The 15,763-nt window shown below is 50.7% G+C and overlaps 8 protein-coding genes across 8 annotated transcripts; 2 read left to right on the top strand and 6 right to left on the bottom strand.

Moving 5' to 3' along the window:
* Positions 1–261: 261 nt before the first annotated feature.
* On the bottom strand, positions 262–906 carry LMH87_002239 (uncharacterized protein; the record flags this gene model as incomplete). Its single annotated transcript, XM_056193659.1, has 2 exons — positions 262–566; positions 675–906. The coding sequence occupies 2 exons, from the start codon at positions 904–906 to the stop codon at positions 262–264; spliced, it is 537 nt and encodes a 178-aa protein (XP_056050673.1).
* A 1,529-nt stretch (positions 907–2,435) lies between these two features.
* On the top strand, positions 2,436–3,749 carry LMH87_002240 (uncharacterized protein; the record flags this gene model as incomplete). The annotated part of the gene is made up of 6 exons (XM_056193660.1): positions 2,436–2,620; positions 2,681–2,892; positions 2,941–2,960; positions 3,018–3,026; positions 3,304–3,325; positions 3,397–3,749. 6 exons carry the CDS (start codon positions 2,436–2,438, stop codon positions 3,747–3,749), a joined length of 801 nt encoding a protein of 266 aa, XP_056050674.1.
* A 40-nt stretch (positions 3,750–3,789) lies between these two features.
* LMH87_002241 (uncharacterized protein) lies at positions 3,790–6,701 on the bottom strand (the record flags this gene model as incomplete). Its single annotated transcript, XM_056193661.1, has 4 exons — positions 3,790–6,280; positions 6,333–6,434; positions 6,486–6,572; positions 6,625–6,701. 4 exons carry the CDS (start codon positions 6,699–6,701, stop codon positions 3,790–3,792), a joined length of 2,757 nt encoding a protein of 918 aa, XP_056050675.1.
* A 585-nt stretch (positions 6,702–7,286) lies between these two features.
* Positions 7,287–8,266, bottom strand: LMH87_002242 (uncharacterized protein; the record flags this gene model as incomplete). The annotated part of the gene is made up of 2 exons (XM_056193662.1): positions 7,287–7,975; positions 8,056–8,266. 2 exons carry the CDS (start codon positions 8,264–8,266, stop codon positions 7,287–7,289), a joined length of 900 nt encoding a protein of 299 aa, XP_056050676.1.
* Positions 8,267–8,947: 681 nt separating this feature from the next.
* Positions 8,948–10,045, bottom strand: LMH87_002243 (uncharacterized protein; the record flags this gene model as incomplete). The annotated part of the gene is made up of 1 exon (XM_056193665.1): positions 8,948–10,045. The coding sequence occupies one exon, from the start codon at positions 10,043–10,045 to the stop codon at positions 8,948–8,950; it is 1,098 nt and encodes a 365-aa protein (XP_056050677.1).
* Positions 10,046–10,529: 484 nt separating this feature from the next.
* On the bottom strand, positions 10,530–11,894 carry LMH87_002244 (uncharacterized protein; the record flags this gene model as incomplete). The annotated part of the gene is made up of 3 exons (XM_056193666.1): positions 10,530–10,720; positions 10,775–11,749; positions 11,846–11,894. The coding sequence occupies 3 exons, from the start codon at positions 11,892–11,894 to the stop codon at positions 10,530–10,532; spliced, it is 1,215 nt and encodes a 404-aa protein (XP_056050678.1).
* Positions 11,895–12,282: 388 nt separating this feature from the next.
* LMH87_002245 (uncharacterized protein) lies at positions 12,283–13,837 on the top strand (the record flags this gene model as incomplete). The annotated part of the gene is made up of 8 exons (XM_056193667.1): positions 12,283–12,311; positions 12,372–12,422; positions 12,682–12,750; positions 12,813–12,819; positions 12,955–12,970; positions 13,029–13,058; positions 13,148–13,651; positions 13,716–13,837. 8 exons carry the CDS (start codon positions 12,283–12,285, stop codon positions 13,835–13,837), a joined length of 828 nt encoding a protein of 275 aa, XP_056050679.1.
* Positions 13,838–14,380: 543 nt separating this feature from the next.
* LMH87_002246 (uncharacterized protein) lies at positions 14,381–14,912 on the bottom strand (the record flags this gene model as incomplete). The annotated part of the gene is made up of 6 exons (XM_056193668.1): positions 14,381–14,397; positions 14,466–14,474; positions 14,554–14,578; positions 14,637–14,719; positions 14,784–14,814; positions 14,868–14,912. The coding sequence occupies 6 exons, from the start codon at positions 14,910–14,912 to the stop codon at positions 14,381–14,383; spliced, it is 210 nt and encodes a 69-aa protein (XP_056050680.1).
* Positions 14,913–15,763: the final 851 nt, after the last annotated feature.

Raw genomic sequence — 15,763 nt, forward strand, 5'->3', positions numbered from 1 at the left:
ACATAAGAGGGCAAAGAGTGACAATAGAGAGAATATACTCGGATGCAGGCGAACAAACAGGCTTCGAATGAGCGGGGTATCGTAATCGGACACTGCGGCTGTAATACTTGAGCCGTTGACTCTTAATTTGCAGCAAAGAGCAAAGCTGAATATATCCAAGAAGGTTCACTGCACGCCCGTTTCTCTGCGCGGGCAAGATTCATGCGCCCGCCTCATACAGGCATGTTGGATGCCTTCATGAATGATCGTACCGCGGAGTTATTATTTTATGTTTCGAAAGATGTCGGAGCCGAGGCTACCTTCGTCCTTTTCCAGTTCTCGGAGCTCAGGGATCATCGGTGGTGGCGGTTCGAGCTGCTTGGCAGCAGGCAAGTTGCTGGAGCTACCGCTAAAGAGGAAGCTCGAGCGCCTCGACGACGATTGCTGGTCGCCGCTTCGAAATCTTTTGAACCAGCCACTACTGCGCTTCGATTTTCGATCGCCCATCAAACTAAAACCGCCACGGCTCTGCGGCCGGTCGACACCGTCCAGCGCCGGCACGCTTTGGCTGGCAGGCAGCTGGCTTTCTGCAGCCGTGTTATTCAAGGTGCGTTTGCTTAACATGCGCCGGAGTGTGCCCTGTCGAGCGGACGGGGTCGGGCTCAACGGGGCATGCTCCTCAGGGTAGTAAGTACCAGTATTGAGACCATTGGCTCTATTCGCACCGACTGAGCCATTAGTCCGATCGTCCTTGGTCTCGAGCCGTGGAGGCGTTTGCGGCGGCGTCGGCACCTTTGGTGATGGCAGCGGCGGCGGTATGTTGGTGCCGTCCGTGATACTGCCGAAGTTGAGATTGAGTGCGGGGAGTTCAAACTGTGGCTTCCCAACTGTATCCTTTGACCGATGTGACATTGTGAGAGCGGACATCGTGAGATAACACGAGAGGTGGCGAAGAGATGCGACGTGGACGCTAGGCCGCAACGGTATAGGGACGGAGGCAGATGGCCAGCGGCCGAATGGCTCGGTGTCTGGCTTCTCCTGAAGATTTCTTTCGCAACAAAGGAAAGAAATGAGGAAGTAGTAAAATTGGCAGGATTGCCGCGGTAGGGAATCGAGTAGTGAAGGTGCAGAAAGGAGGTCGGTCGCGCAAGGCTAAGGGTCGAAGCAAAATTGGAGCTCTCAGGTGGCTGGCCGTTTGCATGGACAAGGGTAGGTAATGGGGTGGCGTTGGTATCCTCCCAACTAGTGGCTCTCAATGAGGTTGCGGTGGTTGCTAGCCAACTTGCCCCGTGCTTGCCAACCCAGGCGGGCACGTATTTTTTTATTTTTTTTTTAATGAAAGCAGCCGGACCTGTGGACCTGCAGGTAAATACGGAGTACTGATGAGGGTATGGCCAGGATGGCGCATTGCTGGAGAGAGAATGGGGAAATAGCGTCGGGTACGAGATTATCTCCAAAGACGGACAGAGACTGAGCTAAGGCGTACATCGCTAAAGCTACATAACATGGTGTGGTGGCACGCTAGCAACTGGCCACGAACCACCATCAGCCGTGTCAGTGACTGATATATTATTAGTTCGTTCATCAGTATACGGGCATACGGAGTAACGATAGAGATGGACTGACCACCCGCGTGTCGCCCTAATCATTTCAGCACGGTTGCATGGGCACTAACGCATCTACAACCGTTTTGTGTGGCATTACAAGGCAACGTGAACCAAGCAACGCTCGCCAGGCAAAAAATTCCCGATTCGTGCGATTTCATCTCATTAGACATGACAGCGCCGGACTGTGCGAAGGTCTGCGAGCCCCCCAAGTGACTAGTTGGTTACAGAGTCATGAAGCCTCGGCCTGAGCCTGTTGTGGTGGCAAGCATGCATGGGGTTGGGTGTCACGGACTTTCTTTGTCAATAGCCGTATTCGTAGATGGAAAAAGTAAATCCTTTTACGTGTCGACTGTCTCTTGCGACATTGCCACCTGTCATGCGCTCAGTCATCTAGACCTCATCATCAATGTATGTAAGAAAAAAGCAAAAGGGGGGGGTTACAACAAATCTTGCAACGAGACTGACGAATGCGATTCGTCGGCCCCGACCATGGCTAGAAAACGCCGAGTTCTCAATAGTTCGTACCTTTTCGGCACTCATTGTGCAATGTAGCTCGAGCGCAAGGTGACAGAGGGTTTGTTCGCTACAGTCACAATTGTGACTTGAGTTCGGAAATATTCTATACGGCAATAATAATATTTCGTTTACATTACAAAGGCCTGTGATCCTTCGGCACTCCAGCCGTCTCTAAAGTGACCCCGCAAAGTGCCCAAACAAAGCTGGTGGTAGTGCCCCGCAACGTCATGGGTGACCTCACTAATAACGTTACGTGCTCCCTGTCGCGTTTTTTTTGCGCTGCCACAGCTGCCAACCTCAACGCAGGGCGAAGCATCGCAACCACAGCTAGTCATGGTATATGCAAGCATGGGGCCACGCGCAACTGGCCTTTTGTCACAGACGCTACGATTATCCATAGCTGCCAATGCGTCTCGGCTTCCCGTTGCTGCCAGAAGATGCAAATCCGGTCCCTATGGCTATACTCAAGCCAAGGCGCTCGTCTTCTCTAAATATGGCGAGCCGTCCGATGTCCTCAAGTAATGATTCCATTGGGTTGATTCTTCTCTAGCTTCTAGCTAACCAGCACATCCGGGCAGGCTTCACACTCACTCTATCTCTCCTTCAATCTCGCAGTCTTCCATCCTCGTCCGTTCCCTCGCCGCTCCGATCAACCCAGCCGACATAAATACTATACAGGGCACGTATGGCTCTAAACCCACCTTCGCATCGCTGATTGGTACTGCCGAGCCATCAGTCACGCCAGGAAACGAAGGGGTTTTTGAGGTTGTCTCGGTTGGTAGTGCTTCCAGTAAGCTCCGGAAAGGCGATTGGGTCATTCCAGCTGTCTCACAAATAGGAACATGGCGAACTCATGCTGTATTTGATTCAAATCAGCTTCTCAAGGTTGCCAAGGAAGAATTGACACCAACTCAGGTGGCAACTGTGAGTGTCAACCCTTGCTCTGCCTACAAAATGCTCCGCTGCTATGGACCCAGCGCCGGGCTCAAAGCTGGACTGGCAATGAAACCCCTCGATGTGGGCAGTGGGCAGTGGTTCATCCAAAACGGTGCAAATTCTGGCGTTGGCAGGGCTGCAATCCAGTTCGGTAAACTTTGGGGCCTGAGGAGCATCAACGTTGTCCGCGACAGGGAATCTTCCGAAGAGACCGAAGCTCTAAAGTTGGAACTTCAACAATTGGGAGCTGACGTCGTTGTTGCAGAATCTCAATTTCTCTCACGCCAGTGGAAGGAACAGCTTGCTGAAATTACGCGCAATGGCCGCGACAGCATCGGGCTTGCTCTGAACTGTGTAGGAGGCAAATCCGCCACGACACTTGCAAGGGCTCTAGGTGACGGCGGTACTTTAGTCTCGTATGGTGGCATGTCAAGGCAGCCAGTCTCCCTACCCGTTGGACTTTTGATTTTCAAGGACATTCGGTTTGTCGGATTCTGGCTTTCCGGTTGGAATGAGCGAGATGCGGTGGGCAAGAAGCACATGGTTGATGATATCCTTGATATGATGCGGCAGGGCAAATTTACGGATGTCCCAATCGAAGAGGTCCCATGGAGTTGGGATACTCAGGAAAAACAACTTCGGGAAGCCGTGCAGTCTGGACTCACAGGGTTTAGATCTGGGAAAGGCGTCTTCTTATTTGGTGAAACATGAGCCAAATCGACTCCATGTGTAATTCTTTATATTGAGTAGCTCAATTCCTCAAAGCCTGAGCCCATTCGTGCAACTTATCAATGACTACTGGCGCGTATGATGCCAAAGCATCATCAATGACCCTACCGAGCGACACCATTGCTTCCTCCTCGTTCAGCTCTAGATGAAAGCGTTCGCGGACTTTCAGAACAGCCTTGTCCGGCTCAAGTCGGATGTCAGGGATGTTGGCATCGATCATCAAGCTAAAGAGGTTCAATATCAAGTTGGAGGACTTTCGCAGAGCAGCATAAGCCAAAAAGCAGTACTGCCGAAACTGTTTATAGTGTTCTGATTGCACGCCGCCCATACAATCGACCATCTCCTTGGACAATTTCATCAAAGGGGCAAATGGCTTCGGATCGCGGCCGAGAATGTATCCAAAGTCCGCATGGAAGAAATGACCATCAGGTGCCAACAAGAGATTGTCCAAGTGACGATCACCTACACCAAGTATATAGGTAATAACGCAGTATCCAGCGCAAGAACGAATGTAAGTGTCAAGTGCCTCTTGACGAACTCCCAAAGGCTGCGTATTGTCCGGGTTATGATACTTCAAGTAAGCCAGAGCCGGGTTACCTTTGAACTTGCCAACAATACTGGAGAGACTTTGTGATTGCACAAACTGTGAAGCACCCGCAGCCGTACTTGTGGCCAGGATCTTGTACGGAAGGAGCTTGAGGTCCAAATTCTCCTTCTGGAGCAGCTGGTCCATCAATGTGATGATTTGTATAACAAGCTGGTCTTGACGAAGGTCATCTCCAACTTTGAATATAATTGGATAGGTCTGGCCATCAACGGTTCTAAAAGTGCATTTGATAGGGCTCAATGACGACTTGAAAACCGTAACTTGATCGGGGATAATACCGGTTATCTCAATGGAGGGATCCAAAGGTAACGGCAGTGGGGGGTCAATAACGATGAGCTCGTTGCTCGGGTCCGCGAAAAAGTTTTTTACTTTATCAGCTCTCTTAGACATGGATTCGCCAGATGTTCTCACATCGATAGCGATTTTTGACAAGACAGCAACGAGCTCTGCCTGTCGAAGTAGCGTCTTCCTCTCGTCGTTGCCATTTGGCTGCTTGGTCAAACTTCGCATGAAGTCATATGCTACTTTGCCATAGATGTCGCGGCTCTGCGCCCCCTGCTCCGGGCTGTTGTCGTCGCATTCCACCATGAGGTACCAGTAGAAATAGTTGCCAAGCAGAAAATTCGCAGCTGCTCGCTGTATCAAAAAACGTGCTAGCGATGAATCTTCGAGAGATCCTTCTATAACCTCTGTGGAGATGTGTTCATATTTCAATGCCTGTACAAGCTGTAGCAAATATAGCAACAGCTCATGATCGTCGGCCTTGCGTAAACGGTCCACAGCGTATGACCGCACTGCAGGGTTGCTAAATGACGACCCAAGCAGCTCAAGAGCATCGTCAACGTCAATTTCTGTCCATCTTCCGAGAACTTGAATAGCCTGTTTGGATTCGCTTTGGTCGTTCCAATTGACAGACTTGGCAAACTTGGTAAGAGCTCTTTTATCCCTTGTCAGATGATATCTGAACTTCCAAACGAGATCCATCTCTTCCGGAGATAAAGTGTGGGTTGGAGAATAGTTCATGATTGTGTTAAGTTCATCACGAACTTTTGCGTTGGGCTTCAGGTCCTTATCCAAGATGCCATGGCGATGAGAGCTTCTGAAAAGTCGCCTGTGCTTGGTTTCTGCAGGATTGTCTCTCTGGCCGACTTCCGGGTCGTAGACCTTGGCTATCCTGGCGCCTATTGCTGACAGACTGTCGTCAACAGCATTGATCCCAGGCCCGAATTGGACCTCGGGGGCTTGATGCCGATCTTGACCGGCTTGATGAATGTGCAAGGATGCTAGGGCAGATACTGGGGGTACATCATATTCGTGGTCCGCAAAGACGACTGGAAAGTCAAATCTCGGGAGCTCCACGTTTAGGACGAACGCTGGTGGGCTCGAGTAGTTGCTTGCTTGGCCTGATATATCGTCTGTGGCCTCGCCCATGAGGTTGTCGAGCCGCCGTCGCCGCTCAAGCATCTTCAAAGATGATTCTGCTGCTCTGAGGCCGCGATTCTCAAAATCTCGAAATACGAGTTGGTCGAGCCAGTCAACCCTAGGGATATCACCCATTTCATGCTTCTTGAAAAGAGTCTCCATTCGCTCCAGTTCTTCCGCATCTCGAGCAGCCTGCACGCCGACGTCTCCGGCCATGGCCTTCCTTTTAGATGTAAAGATGGCTGGTGTTTCCATTCTTATAGTCCCATCTGCAATTTTGTGCCTGTGTACCAGACACTTTTGGCGTCCTTTCTGGATCTGGTTCTCGGCATCGAACATGGGTAGTGTCGTTCCACCGAACGGGATAGCGTGTCCTTGAGAGTCTTTTCCACCACTTGGAGAAACGTCCCAAATAGTGATGGCAAGACATGAATCTGCCGGAAGGGATCTATAGGAAATGGGCAGCTGCAGCCATTCATTCCAACTTGCATGTGAATTAGTACGTTTTTGTAGAGCGCGAGAGTCGAGTGCCATACCGTCTCTCTATACGGAAAGGCTTATATGATGTCTGCACTGGAACTGTAAGGGGTTTCGAGCAGGTCCACACTTGAGCCGTGACATACAAATCCGAATGGACACTATATCTTTTAGCTACATTGAGCGCAAACCAGACGTGGGCGGACACGTACCTCATGTTCGATCCAATATGACGCATATCAGGGCGGTTTAGCAAGGTAGATTGCTTCAGCAGTGCCCCTTCTCCTTCCAAGCTCATACTGTAAAAGGTTTAGCCTATGCTTCCCGATGTTGCGGCATTGCTGAACTTGCATTCGGATGCTGACGGCGTGGTCGACGTCATTCGAGCCAGCGAATGAGAACGGCTCCATCTTCCCGTAGTCTGCCATTTTCTACTTGGGGATAGTCACATATTCCAGAGACTGGTGCTGTTAAGGAGAGCACTTGAAATGTTGGCAGTGGTTGCCTCACGAAGGCACGGCTCCTGAGTGCGAAGGCGACAGTTAGTGATAGGGCGGAGTGGATGTTATGTGGGGCGAACTGGCCGCCTCCCTGCCGTCCTACTCCGTCGTGACCAAGTCACACATCGAGAAGGTGGAATACTGGGAGCTTGCGCCACTCACCGGCAATGTCGACAAACAGCCTGACGAGTTGCAATCAAACTCAGCTGGTTAAGATAATGGGGCTTGTTACGCCATAAAAATTTTACAATCGCATCATAATAATACTGTTCGATTGGAACATTCTTTTCGCCTTAATGGTCCGCCTCAATTTGCATCATCTCTAATGATCGTATCGCTGCCATCAGTATGCCTAGTCGTGGCAAAATCAAAATGTCACTAGGGTATAAAACTCCCACAACTGCACGCCGTTTGCTCTCCAAACTCCGGACCGAGATTCACCACACACGCAGCGTGAGTTAAAGATACGCTGTGTCACAGTCATCGTCCACCATCCATCCATCAACGAGGTGGTTATTTTCTGCCGCCCAAGTGCCAGTCGAAAACCTTGTCAAAAACTTCCTTTGCATTGCCTTCGATGACATCGCCGTGGCAAGGAATAAGGGTATCAAAATCCCAGCCCCCGATAACCTTGAGACTGTCGTTGTAGCTCGGTCTGTCTTTGGCAAGAATGTACCAATTAAATCTTTTGATCCATTTAGCTTCGCCCTCGGTGCTTTGGAGCTTTGCAAACAGCTTGTCCACGACACCTGACGCCTGGCGCTCGCTCTCTGGTAATTTGCTGTACTGCTCAGTGGCCGGCAGGTTGAACAACAGATCGGCTTGAATCAGCACCTTTTCAGGCTTGTAGCAGAACACAAGCTCGCGGTTGGCATGGCCATCAACATATTCATAGTCGAAATCAGCATCAAACTCGTCGCTGATCTTGGTCTCATGTTTCTGCTCTGGTGTGAACACGACTGCGAATTCCTCTCTGCCGATTTTTGAGTCGTGCTGCTGGGCTCGCTTCTCCGGTAGGCCGTGAGGACCAATGATTTTGGCATCAGGATACTCTTTTGCCCATTCTGATAAGAAGATGTGATGCTCAATATCCAGTGCGACCAAGTAACTGACTTTGCCACCCATTTCCGTAACTTTAGTTTTGGTCGCGTCCGTCAGCGCAACAGGGGAAAACGCAGCCAAAGAACCCGAGGTCAGTTTCACTGTTTGTACGAATTAGCTCATAATCCTCAACCCTGCACCAGTCGCGTAGGATAGCGCTAAGTCCCGACGATTCACGTACCCAGCGTTCCTCTGCCACCGATTTTGGCTTTGCCAAATCTAGCGAATGGGACAGAAAATGTTACGATATTAGGGGTGACATTGCGTGTGACCATGACATCCGACGGATTGGAAGGGATGAGTTCGCTCGACATCGTGCGTGACAAGGATCTCTGAAAATGGACTAAATTTGTTTGTGTGGTAAAAAAACGAAGATTTGCGATTCGAAACATCAGAGCGGAAGGTCCAACGGGCGACCGGTATCTTTTATGTATTAAGAGGCTGGCGGATCCAGGCTGGCCTCTATTGCGTCAGAAGCCTACAACTAGCGCTAAAAATTGCATGTGTCATCAGCGGATCACCAAGTCCGCTTAGCCCGATCTGCTTCCATATTAAGCTCAAGCCTCGCCAATTCCAAATTGCATTTATTCAATATTGGCTGTCCGCTCTCGGTAGGTGGTGGCGGGTTCGGCGCACCTCGGTACGGCGATCGATGGTCCGAGAAAAAGACAGCTGCAGTCTTCATTGCCACCAATCATTATCAGCTTTGCCTAGTCGGGGCGTGTCGCACATCCCTGCAAAAGTCCGACGGGATCATGGAGAACAGGTTAGTGAAGCGACAAAAAGACGCCGGTCCGTTAGTTTTTGTGTGAGGCAGGGAAAACTCGAACAACGAATAAGATGAACTAGTATTGCACAAGAAGCAGGAAAATTGAAGAGTCTTTATCCTACTCAAGCAGCGTCTTTCCTACCAACCACATGGTAAATTGGCATCAGGGCGCTAATAAGTATGAAAGTTGGTATTTGGAATGTATATGGCGGATATTTCTTGATGAGAATTCCAGATCAGCAATCAGCAAGCTTCGTCCGATTCGTCCGCCACACTCCAGGGGTCGGGTTATCAAATATTGAAACTAGTCAACATCTCCGGAAGGGGCTTTTGCGAGCAGGTAGGCTCTAGTAAGCCCGTTCGCTTCAAGCCATAGATTTCGCTCCTTTTTCGCCTTCTGGAGGTACAAACATGCTGTAATTGTCATCCCGATACCAACAGCCATGAGAACAATGCAAATTATCCATGCTAAAAGCCGAGGATAGAGGGCTGGAAAGCAAGGGCGGTCGCTTCGCCCAGTGGCGTCGCAAATTGCCTCGCTGTCGCGCACTTTGCCAATTGGCGTCATTTTGATTTGCTCCGGCGTTCTGGTTAGAGTGGCTGTCTCTCCTTCGGCGCCGAAGCTCCTAAACCTCTCTCGCTGGCGGACTCCGTGTGTCAAATTGGGAGAGCCTGTAATGGGGGAGCCTGTGACGGGGGGGCCTGGGTTGGCGGTTTCAGCGAGGCTCGCAGGCGGCAACACGGAAGTGCTTCTCCCCTTGTATTGCTCCTCGTCTTCCGTCTCACTATCGTAGGCCATTTGCATTTCTTCATCCAGCGACCTCTCATATAGACCATGTTTCGTCTCGGTTGCGAGATCCATAATTTCATCGCTGTGGGACGGTACTGCGTCGCCAACCGCAGCCGCTTCTCCGTGCATGTTGCTCGATATGTCCTTCTTTTGGATTTTGGCGTTCGTGTAATAAACTTGCACCAGCAAACGTCTCAATTTATTTTTGTATGTCTGCTTTTCGGCTTGAAGGGCTTGTTTTTCCTCCCTCAGGAGTTGCTTTTCCTGATCCAGCTCGAGCATGCGAGCGTCGACTTTCTCCCATTCTTTCTTAATGGCCTCCTTCCTCTTGGATTTTCGATTCTTCTTGAGTCCATTTTGCAGTTTTCCGCCTTCTTCTGTCGAGTTTCGCTCACCGAGTTCGCTTTTTCCCTCGTTGGTCTCTGTCTCAGCCTCCCGTAGCTCTTTCGTTTCCTTCTCGGCCAAAACAGCCCTCTTTTCCAGCTGCTTTAAAGCAGCAGTCAGCTCTCTATTTTTTCTGGATAGCTCGATGTAGCTGGATATCTCGTCTCTTCCATCGTCGCTTCTCTCTGTCTCGTGCTTTCGATTATGCGTGTCGCGACCGCCGCTCATTGTGACTTGGTTGGACGACGGGATGGGCGTATGGTTTTTTATCGTGGTTTCGATGTAACTGAGTGAAAGCCAAGCTCAAATATTGAAACATGTTTTGCCTTTTTCTGGTCAGAAGCTTGCATACCTATTTATATGCTGGGAGGTGCGCCATTGTGCCAACGAATAGCAAAGCTACATTGAATCCCATAATAGAATTAATACATGTGAGTGCTGTCTTTTTTCTGTGGTCAGTCACGGCGTGACCCCTTTGTCCATTCTTTGTCTGTGCCGCTTTGTATCAATGCGACACTTTCAGCCGTCACTGGTGAAAGGCCTACTGGTCTGCCCGCCGATGGGTCGTTCTTTGTGAACCCTTTTGTGGCCGTTTCACATGGCACAAAAGTACAACTAGCAGTGACATGGGAGAGCATTCGGGTTTCAAATAGCTTTTTGTTCTGATTCTGTGCATCAACCACGTATACACCTAGCTAGGTGCTTTTCAGTCCTAGCTATACCAGCCTCTTGCCCCTGGGCCACTATTCACGACTTCTGGCCTATGCTCAATCATCGGCTCTTTGATTTGGAGAGTCTCGACTATGTCTTCCCAGGCTTGCATGTCAATGGACAACACTGCTTGATACTTTGCTGAGCCCTGGCGCGCTGATTCAGTCTCGTGGTCTTCGCGAACGACAGGTGCTATTTCTTTCGTGTTAGCTGCTGTTTTGGGCATCGGGACGACGTCAAGATTACCTAGGGCAGGGAGGTCGTATTCGTCATACTCAATCTCGATTCTCCCATCCCGGATCAAGAAGCTCACGTAGAACATATTCTCAACCGTTTGCCCAAACGATTTAGGATTGACCACAAACCTCATCAGGTCTATACCACCGGTCCGCCGGAGCCCATGTTTGTGCATGATGTCGATCTTTTCTTCGTCACTCATCTCGTTCTCTATGGCTTCTGCTACCGCCTCTTGTACCTGTTCTTGTATGTTTTGAAGTTGCTGGAATATTTTGCCACATATGGCAGTGAGGTCGTTTTCTTTCTTGGCCAGGTCGTCGATGTTGAGGATTTCTGGTCTCGTTTCGGCGAGGTTGTTTGGTCTGAACGGAGCGCTGCGTTTGGTGGCTCTCCGTATTTTCCTTTCAATCGATAGTGGACCAAGAAGCAACCCTGACAATGCTGGTCTTCTTGAGTGCGGGAGGCACGCAAATCTGCCTAGGTGGCCCCAGTTCATCATGTCACCGTCTCTGTCCTCGGGGTCGTCGATTCCGTTGGGATAATCTCCTCTCTTGCGTCTTTGCTGTGTTGGCGCGTTGTCTTCTTCTCCTTCCTCTTCTCCTTCATCCGAAGTTCCACGTTCTTGACGCATGAATGTGATGCATTTGGAGACGAGCTCGTCCACGTCCACCCCCTGGGAGAGGCTGCCCTGTGTGAGACGTAGCGTCTTTCGGTACGAAAGATCTGTTGTGCTGACAAGCAGTCGTGAATCTATCGTAGCTTCCGTCGTTTGGCGAACTTGTTTTGTAAGTTCATTTGCTTTTATTATTGTGTCGTATAGTCCCTGCGAGCCAGACTGGAGGTACTCCTCTGAGTTTTCTGTCACATCGCGCAGAAGTTCTCTGAAGCTCTTCTGTACTTTTCGACGCTCTGCTAGCGGTTGGTCCGGGTCGTATACATCTTCGTCGTAGCTATCTGTGCTTTCTGGTGTTGCGCTGCGCCTCGCTGTGTTTGAGTCGTCAGCTGCACTTCCATGGGTTCGCTTTCTTTTCGTGGCGGGTGTGCTGCGCCGCACACTTCGACCTGCGTCCCGTTGCGCACTGGGGGGGGGGTGCCCATTCTCTCGCTGATTTGATAGATCTTCTTCCATTTTGTCGCTGGTGCCGCGGAGGTTCGTCTTTTGGGCGCTGGTAGTTTGACCTCCTCGTGAGCCTGTCGATGTTGGGCTGAGTCAAGTGTGGGTGGTGGCTGAGACGCGTTAAGTTGCTCTGCAACGCGTGTCACGGTTGCTACCCTGTACGCCGTTAAGCCATTGATAGTCATTTATCACATCGCCTCTGTGAGGCTTTGTGGGTAGGTCGTATTGCTCTTTTGTATTCTTTCTTGTTTGTCTGACATATTCTCTTTCTGGTATAATCGTTTCCTCGTAGTGGCGGTGGTCTCTGAGATACCAACCGAACCTGTTACTATAAATGGGTGTAAGTTAAACAGCCCGGGACGGTATTTTTGCAACTACCGCCACACGACGTGGAAACACCATGGCTTGCAACCATTTTTACCATAAACAGTAAACTTAAAATAGCAGAATAACAATATGCCAACAACGTATCTACTAAGACACATGTAGGCAGTTGATGGCGAAGGCCCTCCGCGAGTGTCAACCCCGCATGCCCGGCCGGTACAGACAAGCAACGTGGAGACACCAAATAACGAACGGTGGTGTACCCCAAAATGAACTGCTGCTAGTTAAGAAATACATCTAACACCAGGTGTAAAGTCGAGGGCACACCCGAAGGAAAGTGAAATTAGCGTCGGCCCCAGAGTCTAAAACCGAAGTCCTGCGATACGCTACTAATAGTAAATTGTCGCAGCAACCATAATTCACCACACCAAAAGCTGCCTCGGACAGTCGTTTCCTAAACTGTTGCGTGGCTGAGGCCGCTCATCACCATGACGCTTGACGTGGCGGGGTCGCGTGCCGACGCCCAAATCCTGCCGCACCTGCAGTATGTAGTACCAAGGTTCCATAGCTCCGTCGGACGGCAGCGGAGCAGCTATCTCCTCACAGGTACTATGTAGATAAACTCACAAGCCGCCCCCTCTCGCCAAGGATTACCACCAACAGAGAGATAGCGACCTGCATCGCATTTATCCATCACCAAAAGCCCATGCAGACCGGCATATAGCAGCGTATACCCAGCCTACCATAGTACAGCCAAATAAAGGGTGAAGATGACAGGGACAAGCACAGCGCCAAGATACAGCACTGAGGATCTTGAAACAGCTTCTATCAGATCGGCAGCCCCGTCGTACGGTGAGTGAAGAGGATGCTGTACTGAAAGCAGACGACCAACCAGGATCACATTGAAGATGTACTGTGCAGCATGTTAATACAGATTGTAGTATCCGACGCGCCATCATACCACTCTACCGTCCCGCACCCAGATGCAGCACCGCTCTACACGCCCAGAAGACATCCCAACTCTGCGCAGAGCACCATCGCCGCAGAAGCAGATTCGTACGATGGCCAGCGTCGCCAAGAACCCGCTCGACTAGAAACGATCGGCCTCCCGCCCGTGCCGGCGCGCCCGCCGACCAGGATACCGCCGCATTTCAGCTTCCCCATGTGGTCAGCTGCTGACACCCCGACCACTAGACACTACCGAAATGTAGCCGAGCGTCGCGTGGTTGATGGAAGATACCAAACAGCTGGCTCACCAGAGCGCCAAAGAGCATCGAGATTGCTCGAAGAGCATAATGCTGCGAACGATGAGGCCTTTCGACCACTGGAAGATCCATACCTGGTGGGCGAGCAAGCTGCCGCCGAAGCCAAGAGAGAAAGACTGGCGAGAGAAGGAACAAAGACAACACTCCAGCAAGAAGAACGACAGTGGGACTGGTTGATCGGTCAGTACAAAACATGCCATAGCTAGTCGACAGTCAGAAACCATCGCTAATGCCACGGGAGTAGCCCAGATGAGGGGCTGGGAAGAGCGTGAACGCAGTTGGACTAGAATCCGTGGAGAGGCTGACGCGTTGCAACGAAGACGGCTGTCCCGCCGAGTTGGCCAGCGCATCTTATCAATGCCTTGATATCGTACCGAGAGTCCCAGTTTAGTGCACGTGGATCTCTCGTAGTCAGAATCGTACTATTTCATGTGGCCAATGGCGAATATCATGCAAATTTCAATGTATACTATGCCTCGGCATTATATCGTGCTGTGCAAGCCGAGCATATCGCTCAATTGATATCGATTTGGTAAGCAGCCTGCATAGAACCCACTCGAACGCCAAATATATATATCTTACAATACAGACTGCCAGAGCACGCGACTGTATACTGGAAACCACCACAGTTGCCCCAATTGACGGTCGAAACGGATGGTTGTATTTAGCCCTTGCTTTGAGTGTTGAGGAGCAGCGCGACGATGAGCCTGTAATCAAGTCAGCATGTGATACACAGAGAATTGCGTGTTAAGTACCCGTAAAGCCCAAGAACTTCTCCGAAAATCAAAATCAGCACCATGCCGACAAATACCCTCGACTGTTCCATATAAGCTCGGACGCCGGCTTCACCGACGACACCGATGCAATAGCCCGCGGCTAGACCTGTCATTCCCACAGCTATACCGCAACCTAGGTGTAGGAATCCGCTAATAAACGTCAGTGCATGTTCACGAGCTACTTTCGTGCACTATGCCGCACGTGAGGCGACACTTACGCAAACAAACTGTAGCTTCCCACAGACGGCGGTGTTAAGTCTTCCGCTATCAGGACCGAGATAACCAGAGAGTAAACAGCTATGATACCTGACATGACGACAGGAATGAGACACTTGAAAAGTTAGCGGCTCAAGTCACGGAGGGAGAAGACAGTGCCAGCTGCAACATACCTTCATGATCAGGTCAGGACGAAAGGTGCCCACGCCGGCGATGCCAATGCCAGATTTCGCAGTTCCATATGCGGCGCCGATTGCTATAGAATATCAGCCACAAATCTCTATAATTTCCTTTCGTCGGGTCGGGAAGATCGCTCGTACATCCAAAGACCATTGCCGCAGCAATGCCACCCTAGGCAAACGTGTCAGAAGCGTACAGGAACGAGTTCTTATCTGGATTCTTACCATGCCAATGAAGGGCGCGAACTTCGGCGCAACCTCTGAATCCATATTGAGCGTTTGTATGCCAGATAGTACTCTAGGGTGTGTGCTTTGAAATGCTGCCCTCCGAAGTGTAAAGGGAGCTCTGTCCGTTGCCTGAGTAGCTGTCGCAACTGGAGCCTACCTACGCCAAGCGCCTGTCTGCATTCACGTGACTAGCGGCAATAGATGAGGAAGCAACTCCCGACCGGTCTCTTCTTTATTCTAGACTAGAAATTAAGTCTCACCAAATGAGTACGGAGAATGAACCAATATCTGCAATTTGCAACAATTCTTCTTTCATGTTCAGTTATCACCGAAGTACCTGGCCCGTCGTAGTCGCCTTCTGACCTAACTGGTCACCAGCCACTTCCACGCCACAGCTGCCGTGTGGCGTGTTTAACCCCTACGACGCGAGGATTGTCTAAGCCACATGAGAAGGCAATTGACAGTTCGCAACCAATCCCTCACAGCGTCTGCAAAGCTCAAGGCGCGACTCGCCCGTGACACACTGCAACCGCACGACGAGGGCGGAGAGACTTGTGGTCAGCTGCAAACCGGTACGCTTCGGGCCTACTCATCAATGCTACCGTCTTGACCTGTGCTCACTCTGCGGCCGCCCCCTCGACCGACACCCAACACGCAGAAACGGGTCTTCCGTAGCGTTCACAGCTCCCCAGGGACCACGAAAGCTGACCAGCGTCATCAGTTTGATTTGCGCAGAAGACAGTCGCTGTGTGACTACTATTGTCGGAGTTTTGACGAAGCCTGGCCTCGGCGTTGAAATTGCCTCGGAGATTCGTCTACCTGTGTGCCTCGGCTGCGCCCGAATCACCACAGCGGTACGTCGACAGTTCCCGCTCCACCATGAGTTCTGTTGA

This window comes from Akanthomyces muscarius, chromosome 3 (assembly GCF_028009165.1).
Source record: "Akanthomyces muscarius strain Ve6 chromosome 3, whole genome shotgun sequence".
Classification (NCBI taxonomy): Eukaryota; Fungi; Ascomycota; class Sordariomycetes; order Hypocreales; family Cordycipitaceae; genus Akanthomyces; species Akanthomyces muscarius.